Source organism: Carya illinoinensis, chromosome 15 (assembly GCF_018687715.1).
Source record: "Carya illinoinensis cultivar Pawnee chromosome 15, C.illinoinensisPawnee_v1, whole genome shotgun sequence".
Lineage (NCBI taxonomy): Eukaryota > Viridiplantae > Streptophyta > Magnoliopsida > Fagales > Juglandaceae > Carya > Carya illinoinensis.
Genome location: NC_056766.1, coordinates 28,090,832 through 28,106,658, shown reverse-complemented (window position 1 = coordinate 28,106,658; position 15,827 = coordinate 28,090,832). Strand labels below are relative to the sequence as shown.

Here is a 15,827-nt window from a genome sequence, read left to right as displayed (position 1 = left end):
TTACAAATCTCAGTAAGTTAACAAAAAACTTCCATACAAGCTAATGATGCATGCATGACAGTAAAAGCATAAATGCATAATCAAATTCATAAGTAATTAAAGCATAACTTGGCGTACAACATAGCATAATTGACATAACTTAAATTGAAACATGAACTGAACTTAACTTGACATGAACTTGATCTGAAACTTGACTTAACATGAAAAATACATACTCCACAGTTGTTGTGGCCCCATGTATTCTACGTGTAAATACATACTCCACAGTTGTTGTAGCCCTATGTATTTTACACAAACTTGACTTAACATGAAAAATACATACTCCACAGTTGTTGTGGCCCCATGTATTCTACGTGTAAATACATACTCCACAGTTGTTGTGGCCCCATGTATTCTACACAAACTTGACTTAACATGAAAAATACAGACTCCACAGTTGTTGTGGCCCCATGTATTCTACGTGTAAATACATACTAGACAGTTGTTGTGGCCCCATGTATTCTATACAAACTTATTCTTTAACTGCTTAAATACATGACCAACTTGAGATAGAAATATTTCGTAACATTGCATAACATATAATAGACAACATATTTAACATGACATGTAATAGATGGCATACTTAGCATGACGTACTTGTAAGGTACAGTAATACATGACAGAATATATTATGTAATAGATAAAAATTGACGACAGAATAAATTCTGTATAATAGACAATTACGTGATAACTTGGCATGGCATGACATATATGATAACACATACATACACTGTAGTTCCTTTACTTAGCACACATACACAGTAGACTGCTAGTAAGTTAAAAACTAACTTACCTCGATCTCCGCATTTCTTATAAAACTTCAAGTGCGACCACGAGGAACTGTAATTAGTGATTCTAAAAGTTAGAACTAAATCACTAATAATTTGAAATATGGAAAATACTAACTTAAAGAGTAAAATTTTCATTTTACTCTCTCCATGTTGGAAAATGACCGTTTTACCCATAACTTAAGGATTTTGCATACTAACTCCAAAAGTTTTCAAAATTTACATTCCTCATGTAAATTTTGTCCTAAACTTAAATATAAACTTAGAAAAATTTAAAACAAAACACAACTATGAAGAACACACTATGGCCGAAACATCCAGAGGCCATTTTCCTTGATTTTTGTTGCAATTCCTTCTAACTTCAAAACTCATGCTTAAACCAAAATTTTGCAACAAACATCTTCCAATCTTAAGTTCAAAACTATACTTAAAACGTCCATTTAGAAAAAGCTAATAATTAACACCAAACTTTTTTTTTTTGTAAAAAGATCCAAGCACTTGAATCACAAGTTTTGACCTTAAATCAAACCATCTCCAAGAATTTTAAAAATCAAATCTTACTTCTAACATATTCATATTATCATCCTAACATCAACCATGCTTTAAATCATCAAACTAAAGTCACCAAAATCACAAAATAACATTTGGAGTTTTTGGTTTTACACTTAGTCCAAAAACAGAAACTTTTTCCTCAACTAGTTTTGATAAATCTCTTGATCTATGACTTATAAATATATGATCTTCAAACCAAACCATCACATGGTTTAAAAAGATGTCCTAAAACATATATAAGCTTCTAATTCAAGATCACATGGTTAGAAATTAACCAAAACATAAATTTAGCCAAGAATATCCACACTTTGGCTTATTTGAATATCTCTTTGCATAAAATTTCTTATCTTTGAAACTAACACCAAATATCTTCAAAATAATAATATAACATGTATATAAGATGCTTAGGATCCTCTAATAAAATTATCAAAGTCATTGGAATAGGTTTAGACCACCAAAGAGTTAAACTTTCTCAAAACAGAAACTGTTTTTCTTCTTCCAGTTTCTAAGTTTCTAAATCTAAGAAAATCTTTCATCAAAACCTTTAATCATGCAAAACTCCTCAACCAATAGTCACATATATATGTTAACAATACTCCATAAAACTTTCGGACCAATATCTATCCATTAGCTTGGTCAAAAACTCCAAACTATAACATATTCTCCAGTTTATCTTCCAAAATGACCTCTCTATAGTTTACACAATATTTGACTGACCAAATGATTTTCAAATGGGGCAAATAAGATATCCATGTAAATTAGACTCAAAAGGGAACAACTTATATGAAGGAAACTTTATGATAAAACACTTACAAAAGCTTCGAAATGGGTGTACAAAAGACCTCCTAAAAGCTGTCCGAGAGAGAGTGTTTGATATTTTTTCAATGGAAAGTGTAAATGAAGATAATTTCGTGGGGAAAGGTGGCTGGAGATACTTATGGATGAGATATGGAAGAGATGAGGCTGGAGTTGAGAGTTGAGTGTAGTTTTCTCCTACCCAAAATATCTATAAAATATTATCTCATAAAATTATATCCAATAGTATCTACAAAAAATCAACTTAAGATATTTTTATCTAATAATATCTATAAAAATCAACTCAAAATATTTTTACCCAATAATATTCATGAAAATTACCTCAAGATATTTCTTTTTATCCAATAATATCTACAGTTTTGAACAGACGTTTTTTCCGAAAATATGAAAAAATGTTATTGCGCCATAAGACTTTAAATAACTCTCCGAGTCTGATGGCACAAACCATAATACATTTTGACACTTCTAACTATCTCCAATAATCAAAAACACACTTCTGATACCATAGTAAATAATAACACTAACTATGTAGTTAGACAAAAACCTATACCATTAATGGATTCGTGAAAACTTATGGGGTTTTCACGAGGTTCCTAAAGTTAATAGAAATTTCACAATTGAATTTCTAGCGGGCTGTTACAATCTCCCCTCCTAAATAAAAGATTTCGTTCTCGAAATCAAAGTAAGTAAGAAATAACAAGTTAAGGAATATGTGTTGCTTATTAACCTGGTGTTTATCCCGTATATATTTGCCTTTGAGATTATGTCATTCCTTAACTCTCTTATTTTAATCAACAATTATATTATACTTCTTTCCACAAGGTTGGCTAAGTTGTATCGACACACTCTCCAAACCTAAAATTTCAAGTAAATAATCTTCCGAAACTCTTCTTTAGAAAAACATAGGCGATATACTTTAAGTGTTCTTGTAAATACCAAAGTTAGTAGAGAATTCATCAAAATTAAGCCGTTATCCTCTCTCTCTCTCTGTTTTTTTTTTTTTAAATCGGTGGCCCTCTGTTTTAGACCAGACAACTCTGATGCGCATGATTTTTATAGGTCTTCTGTAGTTGTCAGGCGCCGCATAGCTACGACACTACTTTGTTCTTCTGTAATTGTCAGGCACCGCAGCTATGATACTACATTGCTCTTGTCTCTTGTAGAGAAATGATTCACGAGAGATGATTCGTCAAAATTTTCTCTATAAAAGAATTATTCAGTTCATCTTCTTTCTCATCTCATTTTCTTCACTTTTCTGAAATTAGTCTGCGTTCTTACTCTGCAATCTCTTTCTGCTTACTCACTTTGCAATGGCTCAGCAATCTTCTCATTACCAAAACATGAGGTATTCTGCACCTCGTTCACCAGTTGTTTATGATTCTTCCGTAGGTGCTATAATGCAATCCAATAATGATCTGACTAATAAGTCAAATAATGAACTTATCTACGAGCTTGTGAGTCTCGGTACTCGATACTCATCAGCCATTGTCGCATATTCTCAGCGACTGCAATCCAGGACTAGTGGAGTTGACAAACTCCACGAGAAAATTTCTATCCTTCAGAGGCTTTTTATGGAATCCAACATGAAGATAGAAGCAGTAAAGCGAGAGAACAGAGATTTAAAATCTTTGCTTAACTCTTCTTTTCGAGTGGCTACTCCTTTAGATAGGAAAGGCATGCAGATTTTTGAAGAGCAAGAGTGTTTAAAGATTGAGGCAAAGAACCTCAAATTTCTGTAATTTTGCTTTATGATAATAAAATAATACTTCACAAATATTCATATTTGTGTTTCTATCTTCTGGTAGATGTTTTATGTGCTCCATTTTATTTCTTTCAGAGATTTTCATATATATGACATGATCCAATAACACATATAAATATGCATTTAATCATGCATATCCAAACTCTCAGTAATCTTCAAGTTAATAAAAACCTCAAGGAGTTCTACTGGTCTAGGACTAACTTACTTCTTTATAATCGCAACACTCAGTCATCTTCCTAGGTGATACTTCAATAACTGACCAGTTAATAACTTAAACTTGAGACTTTCTCTCTTATGATTGTCATAACTCTTCTATCCATCATGAGTTATCAATTATTCTAACTCTAAATGATTTGTTCCTAATGTTCACATAAATCCTCAAGACCAAGATTTTACTCCCCATATAATAGTCTTCAAAAGAAGATCGATCTATGTATCCATAAAGATAGTGCTTTGCCAGAAATCATTTATTGGCGGCGTGGTAATACTATTATCATAAATGAATCCTACTAAGGCTAAAGCTTCTCCTAATCAAATTACTCTTCCAAACACAATTTCTATCGTATTCTCAGAATCAAAACAATCCTCCAAATATGTGGAATACCATTCATCAATCCTACATATCCTTTCTCATATTACTAAAAGGTATTCTATATCTACATTGGTATGAACAATAATACTTCTAATGAAAATTGTTACTCTTACCACTAGGGTAACAATTCAGCTTCCAAGCTGAATTCTCAAGCACTACCACAATTAATAGAAACAATGACTCGTTTGAATCAAACAATGTATAATTTACCAACCCCAAAGGCTTAACCTACTCCAAAATAACAATAATGCAATACTACCATCAATTGCAATCAGATCAACGTTAACTATGTTTACCTCAACTAATCCTTCATCCATCAGGAAATTCTAATCCTCTTGATTGTTATCTCCCTTAGGATTCCGAGGTATTCTATCACGAGTCATGTGTCCCTTCTTGAAACACACGAGTATATGTATAAAAACCACATACTACCTTTCATACCTTAAGAAATTCAAGCCTACTGACGACTAAAATTTTAAGCCTAATGTTTGGTGCATTTCCTAAGGACATGTGGATTTACTGCCCAGAGACGTATTTGCTCTGATACCACCCTGTGAGTCCCCCAAATTCCGTTTGGGATCGGACGGACATTTGAAACGTCGAGACATGCAACACAAGGTTACTTGCCCCCGTTCATGACATATAAGATGCAATGTTCCTAACATGCATATAACATTATGCAATATTCGCAGCGGATAATTTTTTTTTTTAGCAATACTATGCACCAAATTGAAAATATCTCAAATGCTTAAAAACATATTTCATACATAAAGACCCATTGAATAGATCACAACACTAGTCCAAAATGGTTATGATCCAAAAAGTACTAAAGATGCAACTCCATTGTACAAGTAGTAATTTACGTTAACTACTATATTAATATTGACGTCGCACCGTCGCTTAGTCAACTGTGTCTAGTTGATCAGCTCCTGATTCTCCTTCAGGTGCTGTAACAAGATCTACCGTTCAGGGGGAATGGTAGTTGGGACTACCAAAGTGAGATTTGATTACAAATCTCAGTAAGTTAACAAAAAACTTCCATACAAGCTAATGATGCATGCATGACAGTAAAAGCATAAATGCATAATCAAATTCATAAGTAATTAAAGCATAACTTGGCGTACAACATAGCATAATTGACATAACTTAAATTGAAACATGAACTGAACTTAACTTGACATGAACTTGATCTGAAACTTGACTTAACATGAAAAATACATACTCCACAGTTGTTGTGGCCCCATGTATTCTACGTGTAAATACATACTCCACAGTTGTTGTGGCCCTATGTATTCTACACAAACTTGACTTAACATGAAAAATACATACTCCACAGTTGTTGTGGCCCCATGTATTCTACGTGTAAATACATACTCCACAGTTGTTGTGGCCCCATGTATTCTATACAAACTTATTCTTTAACTGCTTAAATACATGACCAACTTGAGATAGAAATATTTCGTAACATTGCATAACATATAATAGACAACATATTTAACATTACATACTTGCAACAGTGAATATTACATGACTTGACATACATGTAATAGATGGCATACTTAGCATGACGTACTTGTAAGGTACAGTAATACACAACAGAATATATTATGTAATAGATAAAAATTGACGACAGAATAAATTCTGTATAATAGACAATTACGTGATAACTTGGCATGGCATGACATATATGATAACACATACATACACTGTAGTTCTTTTACTTAGCACACATATACAGTAGACTGCTAGTAAGTTAAAAACTAACTTACCTCGATCTCCGCGTTTCTTATAAAACTTCAAGTGCGACAACGAGGAACTGTAATTAGTGATTCTAAAAGTTAGAACTAAATCACTAATAATTTGAAATATGGAAAATACTAACTTAAAGAGTAAAATTTTCATTTTACTCTCTACATATGGAAAAATGACCGTTTTACCTATAACTTAAGGATTTTGCATACTAACTCCAAAAGTTTTCAAAATTTACATTCCTCATGTAAATTTTGTCCTAAACTTAAATATCAACTTAGAAAAATTTAAAACAAAACACAACTATGAAGAACACACTATGGCCGAAACATCCATAGGCCATTTTCCTTGATTTTTGTTGCAATTCCTTCTAACTTCAAAACTCATGCTTAAACCAAAATTTTGCAACAAACATCTTCCAATCTTAAGCTCAAAACTATACTTAAAACGTCCATTTAGAAAAAGCTAATAATTAACACCAAACTTTTTTTTTTGTAAAAAGATCCAAGCACTTGAATCACAAGTTTTGACCTTAAATCAAAACATTTCCAAGAATTTCAAAAATCAAATCTCACTTCTAACATATTCGTATTATCATCCTAACATCAACCATGCTTTAAATCATCAAACTAAAGTCACCAAAATCACAAAATAACATTTGGAGTTTTTGGTTTTACACTTAGTCCAAAAACAGAAACTTTTTCCTCAACTAGTTTTGATAAATCTCTTGATCTATGACTTATAAATATATGATCTTCAAACCAAACCATCACATGGTTTAAAAAGATGTCCTAAAACATATATAAGCTTCTAATTCAAGATCACATGGTTAGAAATTAACCAAAACATAAATTTAGCCAAGAATATCCACACTTTGGCTTATTTGAATATCTCTTTGCATAAAATTTCATATCTTTGAAACTAACACCAAATATTTTCAAAATAATAATATAACATGTATATAAGATGCTTAGAATCCTCTAATAAAATTATCAAAGTCATTGGAATAGGTTTAGACCACCAAAGAGTTAAACTTTCTCAAAACAGAAACTGTTTTTCTTCTTCCAGTTTCTAAGTTTCTAAATCTAAGAAAATCTTTCATCAAAACCTTTAATCATGCAAAAATCCTCAACCAATAGTCACATATACATGTTAACAATACTCTATAAAAATTTCGGACCAATATCTATCCATTAGCTTGGTCAAAAACTCCAAACTATAACATATTCTCCAGTTTATCTTCCAAAATGACCTCTCTATAGTTTACACAATATTTGACTGACCAAATGATCTTCAAATGGGGCAAATAAGATATCCATGTAAATTAGACTCAAAAAGGAACAACGTATATGAAGGAAACTTTATGATAAAACACTTACAAAAGCTTCGAAATGGGTGTACAAAAGACCTCCTAAAAGCTGTCCGAGAGAGAGTGTTTGATATTCTTTCAATGGAAAGTGTAAATGAAGATAATTTCATGGGGAGAGGTGGCTGGAGATACTTATGGATGAGATATGGAAGAGATGAGGCTGGAGTTGAGAGTTGAGTGTAGTTTTCTCCTACCCAAAATATCTATAAAATATTATCTCATAATATTCTATCCAATAGTATCTACAAAAAATCAACTTAAGATATTTTTATCTAATAATATCTATAAAAATCAACTCAAAATATTTTTACCCAATAATATTCATGAAAATTACCTCAAGATATTTCTTTTTATCCAATAATATCTACAGTTTTGAACAGACATTTTGTCCGAAAATATGAAAAAATGTTATTGCGCCATAAGACTTTAAATAACTCTCCGAGTCTAATGGCACAAACCATAATACATTTTGACACTTCTAACTATCTCCAATAATTAAAAACATACTTCTGATACCATAGTAAATAATAACACTAACTATGTAGTTAGACAAAAACCTATACGATTAATGGATTCGTGAAAACTTATGGGGTTTTCACGAGGTTCCTAAAGTTAATAGAAATTTCACAATTGAATTTCTATCGGGCTGTTACACTGGCCACATTTCTTTTCTTTTTCTTATTTTAATACATAGTTTAATAATTTTACTTTTTAATACCTTTATGCTTTTGAATTATTATCTTAATTTATTTTAATGTTTTATCCGATTATTTTATTTTATTTTATTGTAACAAAATTCAAAATATTTTTGTTATCTTTTTAAAAAGGTAGTTTATGATTTTTAACTTTTATGTGTTTAAAAGAATTTTCATCTAGTTATTTTTTAATTTAGTTATTTTTTTTTTTAAGTTTCTGTAACTTTATTTGGCAACTCTATTTATGCTATTTCATTGATTTTCTTTAAAAAAAAATTTCATATAATTTTCCTGTTCATGCTTACGTGGCACGTTAGCTCTACATTTTAAAACTTTTAAATGTTAACTAGATTAGGTTTGCAACCTGAGTTACTATTACCGGGTTTATACCCGACCCAACCCAAAAACTCCCAATTAAGGCGCCAATCCGATCTAACTCAATCCGTCAAAACACAATTGGTTCGAACCCGATGACCCGACTTGGTCTAAAAAAAAAAAAAAAAAAATCTGCAAGGTTCAAAGTCTCATTCCCCCATCTCTGCTCCTTTTGCTCATTCGACATGAATCAGTTGGTAGTAGTTTTGTTTTCACCATATGCTTTTCTTGGTAAGTCTATGAAGAAAATGAATCCGGCTGAAATTTTCTTGACAAAGTGATAGAAAAAAAAAAGTTGCTTTCCTTTCAACAAATCAAATGTAAGTATGTTTAGAAAAGTTATAACTCATCACGATACAAAAAAATAAAAGAGAGAGAGAAAGAAAATCGTACTGAAGTTTTTACGTTTTATATGTAATTGGCTTGCATTAAGAATTGTTATTTTGATCGAGAATCTTTCATTAAGAACTGTTTTTTTTTTTTACTACCGAATCTATGAAACCCACCATCTTCTCTTCCCACACCTATTTTCTTTCCTTTAAAATTATATATATTTATATATATTTCTTCCCATTTCGCAATCCTGGAAGTGGTGAAAAAGTGAAAATTCCCACATATAAAAGAAGAGGACGACTACAAAAACCTCTAAAAGATGAAATTGATGAAGAAAAAGTTGAAAAGATAGAAGAGGAAGACGATGAGAATGCAAAATCCAGTACCTCAATAAAGTGATAAAGAGTCCCATTACAGAAAATGAAAAAAAATAAAAAAGTGAAACTCACAGATAAAAGAGAAGCCAAATTCTGTAGAGGAAGAAATTTGTAATGGAAAATCGATTAAGCACTAATGATTTGACTAAGTCTAATGGATTTCAACATAATAGAAGCAGGTGAAAAAGCAAATATGAGAAAAGAAATTGAGGAGGCCATCAGATATGCGTAGCAATGAGTCGTTGTTTTAGAAGACAACATGAACGACAAGGAGAAGATGGAGGCAGAGGCTAGGTTTTGATGTAAATGTGAAAATGAAAGTTAAATAGGCAGGTTCCAGATGACAGCCCGACGTCCATTGGATCCGAAAGAAGTCGAGACCGACTTTTAATGTGAACCGACTTTTTTGGGTTGGGTTTAATCGGATTTGACAGGTTGTTCGGCCTAGCGGGCTTTTTGCATAGGCCTAGACTAGATGTACAGATTCCACATGCTTTTCTCTCATTGGTGTCAATCTTTTTCATCAAGAGATGAGGAACCATTTTAAAATTTGATCCTAACCACGGGTGTTAGTTATAAATTTTTTAAAACTCTAGATATCGAACTCTCAAGTACAAATTGATGATTTCCATTAAAATCAAGTTCATTTGGTTCGATTATATATCTTAACGTCGTGTTTCATATGCCTTTAGATCAAACTCTGGTGACTTAGGTCTTCAAGCTTGGACCTGCATACTTAAAGAAAACACAAAGAGTTGAGGGCCTAGGTGCAAGCTGAGGAGTTTCCAATACTTAAATTAGTATCACTTTAGTAGTTTGTGTGAAAGAGTAGAGGGATCTCAAGAAGTTTTTGTACTTGGGAGTCGACTTTTATACTAGATTTCTGGGGGTAGACTATCCATACCCCCCTCACATATGTCCCCTCAATTGTTTCCTTGGTCAGAATCCTTTAATGCGGCATGGTTTCTTAGGGTGGCGCAATAAATGCAGTGTGAATTCTTGTCCACTCTGTCTTGTTGGTACACTTCGTCAAACTTCTCCTCACTTGTTAGAAGATCAATGGCTCTTCGTGTTTCCCGCCCGTTTGCCTCCACATGTTCTTTTAAGTTAGGCGTCGTAGGGGGAAATTGGGGTGATGTGTCCCATATTTACTTGCATTCTGGGACTTCTCGCGCGCTTATTGCCATAAACTGACCTTAGCTTTGTGATTAGAGGCCCTTAATGGGTCGATGGGCCGGCCGGCCGGTCAGGGTTCTCAATATTTGAACTTGTCTTATGAGCCTGTGGTCTGAAGAGAAAAATCCTCTTACAATATGAAATTAAGTTTGAGTTAGATTCGAAACTTAGATCGGAGTGTTTCCAAATTATTTGAACTCAATTCGAGTAAAATATTTTTATATTTGAACTTGACAAATGATTCGGCAAATACTTGACTCTAATCAACTTGTTAATCATTTTTTTTAATTATTTAGATTGTAAGATAGAAAAAAAATTATAAAAGAATCAAAATAAGAATTATTTATTATTAAAAATATACCCTTAATGAAGCAAAGTTACAATTAAAATTTTACAGTTTTATTTTTTATAAATCACAATTATTATGTATAAATAGAACCAAATAGACTTTATCATGTAAACAATATACATCAACTCTTATCAACCGAAAGTATTGATAGATTAAATTCAAAGAGAAATGTTAAAGAGAAATGATAGTTATAATCATGAGTATGCAAACGCAACGTAATCATTTAAAAAAATGAATAAATAAGAGACCCTCATGAAAAATAAAAATAATTTTTAATTATAAACCCCATTCTTTTTCAACACGACTACATGGCGCTTGCACACTACACGACTGTATATAGCATTATTCATCAAGCAAACTGATCCTCAAAACTTCCAATTAGGGGTGGTTAAATATAGGTTTGTCTAAAGAAATTTATAAATATAATACCATATCTAAAGAGGTAAAAGAGAACATTACTGAATAAACCATATAATGAATTGTGGAAACAGATTCCAATTCTTGTTAAAATAAATTTCATCCTGCTGTTTCAAGTCAGTAATTCTACAAAAGGTTCAGGTATGCATTACAAAAAAGTTATTAGGATGCATAGGAAATTATCAATGTCCTCGACTTCCTCAGAAGTACACCCTTTTTCTTATTAACAAACCAATTCCACCCCCATGAACCTACACAAGCACTCCGGTAAAAATAAAAAATAAAATAAAATAAATCTCGGGGAGGGAGGTTGGTGTCCATTTTAATCAAACCTATTGTTTTACAACAGCTGCCCCAATGAAGTTCAGCTAAAGAATTGTATCAGAAGAGTCTGTCGCTGACTGTAAGTCCCCACAATAGGCAGCAATCATCCAGGGGAAACATTTTCCGTGTCACCTGTGTTCCAGCTACCACTACTAAGAAGAAGAAACTTTGTAGACGGGTAAAGATGGACATCCAAATCATATCCAAAAGACTTCATTCTACTTACAAGGCTTGGGACATGCTTCTTATATCGGGAACGAAGTAAGCATTTTAGCAGCTGGTTAAAAGGTCGTGGTGACATTATGAAACCACTCTCTAAGGTATATAGGAACACATTTATTGCCAGGTCCAGATTCCCTTCCTGGCATAGACCATGAATCAACTTTGCACAACTTGGGGCAGTGATAATGAACTTGTACTCCTTAAGAATTGAAAATATTGTCATAGCTTCGGTCATTTTTCTTACCTCACAAAATCCAATGAGCAAAATGGTATATGGACCCAAGTCAAAATTGTTCATTTTAAAATCCATTTCAAGTATGCCTCGGATCGCCTTTTCCACTTCTCCTTTGTCATAATATTCCTCCACTGCTCTGATGGCTTCCTGTTCCGTGCCTGGAAGGTTTCTCAGATACTTCAACCAAAGACTAAAAGCTAATGAAACCTTCCCTTTCCTGTTTGACCAGGTCATAAGTGATTTATAAACTGACAAGCTAGGTGTAACCCCATTCTTCTCCATTTGATGGAAGACCCCAAATGCATCCTCTTCTCTGTCAACCCTTTGAAGCCCATCTATAAGCGTTCCATATGTAATGGAATCAGGAGATAATCCTTTCAGTTGCATGTCCTTGAAGAGCTTGAAAGCACCATTGATGTTCCCAGTCTTGCAAAAACCATTGATCAGAGCGTTGTAAGTTGTGATGTTGGGCATGGCACCACTACAATCAGCAAGCCGCATGAGAAGTCTGTAGGCCTTAAGAATTAATCCTGAATCGCACAGTTGATCTACCATTTTTTGGAGGCTGGCACTATCAAGAACTGGATTGGCACCTTGAGAGAGCCGAAGAAATATAGAAGGATTTCTCCCTATCTCCATCCTGTAGAACAAAAGATGAGCTTCCTCAATCTGGCCGGCCTTACAAAGTCCATCAATAAGAGCATTGAAGGTCACAACAGAAGGAACACATCCAAGTTTCTCCATCTCATTAAACATCAGTTGTGCCTCCTCGACCAGCCCATTTCTACACATACCACAAATAAGAATGGTGTAAGTGCAGGCATTAGGAAAGCAATCCTGCTTTGAAATCTCAAGTTGGAGGGACCGAGCCTCATCCAGAAGACCCATATCACAAAACCCTTTAATCACAGCATTGTAACAATAAGTATCAGGAACCAAATTCCTCTGAGTCATCTCAGCCAACAATTTCAAAGCCTCCTGAACCTTGCCTCCATCAGATAACCCCCGAATCATTATAGAGTACAAAACCAAATCTGGCTTTACATCCTCCTTGAGCAATTTTCCGAACCACGAATGTGCTTCGGTATATCTCTTAGCTCTAAACAAACTATCAATCAAAGAACTGTACCCATGGAGTCCAAGTGCATACCCATCCCTCTCAAAGGTTCGCAAAAGTGCATAAGCTTCATCAATCCTACCTAATTTACAGAATCCATTAAGCAAAGCATTGTGAGTAATATCATCGGGGCACCCACTCTCTCTCATTGTATTGAACAGTCGATGTGCCTCACTGGGCCTCTCTGCCCGACACAATCCCGAAATACTAATAGTATAGGTTCTATTGTTGGGCAGGATACCCCTCTGGATCATTTCGTCAAACAGCTTGAGTGCATCCCGGGTGTTACCAGTTTTGAAGAGTCCATTCATTAAGATGCCGTAGGTAGCCGAATCCGTGGTACAATTTGACTTCAACATATTATTATATATTGCTAACGCTAACAAAAACACCCCCTTTCGAACCATAACATTCAATATACAATTGTAGGTAAGCACGTCAGGCTTACAGTCGTAATCTTTCATTGTCGAGAAGGCTTCGACGGCCTTTTCGGCCATTCCAATCTTGGCATATCCTGCAATCAACACGGTAAAAGCATTGGAAGCGATCGGTATCCGACAGTTTTTGAGGTCTTGGAGAGTTCTCCAGTACAAGTCAAAACCATGTTTATCCCTGACAAGCATGTCAATGACAAGATTATCAGAGGCCCGGCTACGGAGACGCTTTTTCCGCGTTGCCCAGATGAAGAATCGAAAACCCTGCCGCGGGTCCCTGTGTTGTTGGATGACGTAGGAGACGATGTTGGATGAGAGAGATGGTACTAGGCGTTCCAAGGCGGGTTCCATTGGACTAACCTCATGGAGGATGGAAATTACTTGATTGAGAACAGTAGCTTTGAGATGGGTCAAGAGTTTCATCGCCTCATTGAGGTGGTGGAAGCGGCACAGGCAGAGATCTTACTGAAAAGCAATCATAGTTTTGAGATGGGTCAAGAGTTTCATCGCCTCATTGAGGTGGTGGAAGCGGCACAGGCAGAGATCTTACTGAAAAGCAATCATTGCAATTGCTGGGATTGGAGTTGGATTGGTTTGAGAGTTTTGCAGCAGTAGCAATTAGCAAAGTGATAGAGTGAAATGCTAGTCTCCGTGAGGTGGAGAGAGCTATGGGTCATTCAACTTTTGGAAGGGAACTCATTAGATGTTATCATGACTATATAACATGAGAAGCTCTGTTCAGACTGGCCATCTCCCCCATTGTAATGGACGCACTACGGATTCTATCGGACGGCCTTGTTTGGGTAACGGGATGGAAATGAGAAATTTTGCAGAATTTCTTGCAATTTTCTTTCTAAACATTTTTAACACAAAATATTTTTTAATTTTTAACATTTTTATCTAATCATTACAATTTAAAATAAAATATTAAAATATAAATTTGCACAACAGACTAGAAAGAGTTATCTCAGCTCACGATAGTAGTTTGAGACCTCGAGTATGCAGTCAAAAAGCTCACAATAAATAAATACATAAATAAATAAATAAAATCATAAAATATAAATAAAAAGATATAGCGGATTTACGTAATTCAACATAAAAACTTAGAACAAAGAGCTTTGGAAAACCCAATGGAAGATGCCTCCTATAGATAAGTTAGAGAGGAAACTATTTCAATCAGTAAGCAACTTAGAATCCCCTTATAACATACTTGGTAGGATATCTATAGGGGTTGAGGTGTTTTGTTATGACATTACCCTTTTGGGAGCACTATTCTTGGTACCCATTTAGGAGTGTTACTTTCCTGAGCTTGATTCTATCATTGGCAGCGCTCTTCCAATGTGGGTGTCTCGCTCGGACTTATTTTATGGATTTTGATCTTAAAAAGATACGATTGGTTAAGTTTAGCCATGGTAAACATGTCATCTTCTTTAGACTTTATCTCTTCTTTTTCTTGGCAATGAGCTTCAATGGGTTAGACCCAGTTCATTTTATATCCAATAATGATCAAATTGGCCTCTTCATCATATATCAATTAGAAAATAGTTAAATACCACATAATAACAAAGATGATTTGATGTCCTTAGTTTGACATGACCCAATAAAAGCCAATCAATTGGTCATCTTCTAGACTTTTACATCCTAGGGTAGGAAATTTTGGCTTATTTGCCGACCTCATTTTCTATCTTAAGTTTTGGGTTTGTCAAATCTCAAAGGTATTTTATGATACTTGTAAGGCGGAAGAGTGAAAGTTTAAACTGGAAAATCGGTCTAGACCGGATTGAATCAGACTGAATGGTCATGTTCGAAACCGGTTTCTATATTGTAAAAACCATTTGGATCTGGTCTAGTTTCGGTTATATGCTTTTTGGGACCAAACCAGTTTAAAAATATATATACATAAATTAAATTTTTAATATTATATAAAACATCTTATATATATAATTTTTATATATAATTACATATGAAGTTTCTTTTATATAATTATATATCATATATAAAATAATTTTATATTATAATTTATAACATAAAATTTTAATCTTAAATATAAACATTTGTAAGTTGTTTGATCATATGTTATAAGAGTTATAGCATAATATAGTTAAC

General features: G+C 33.8%; 1 protein-coding gene across 1 annotated transcript; it reads right to left on the bottom strand.

Moving 5' to 3' along the window:
* Positions 1–11,451: 11,451 nt before the first annotated feature.
* LOC122297788 (pentatricopeptide repeat-containing protein At1g79540) lies at positions 11,452–14,506 on the bottom strand. Its single transcript, XM_043107980.1, has one exon. The coding sequence runs from the start codon at positions 14,142–14,144 to the stop codon at positions 11,817–11,819; it is 2,328 nt and encodes a 775-aa protein (XP_042963914.1). The 5' UTR covers positions 14,145–14,506; the 3' UTR covers positions 11,452–11,816.
* Between the last annotated feature and the right edge of the window lie 1,321 nt (positions 14,507–15,827).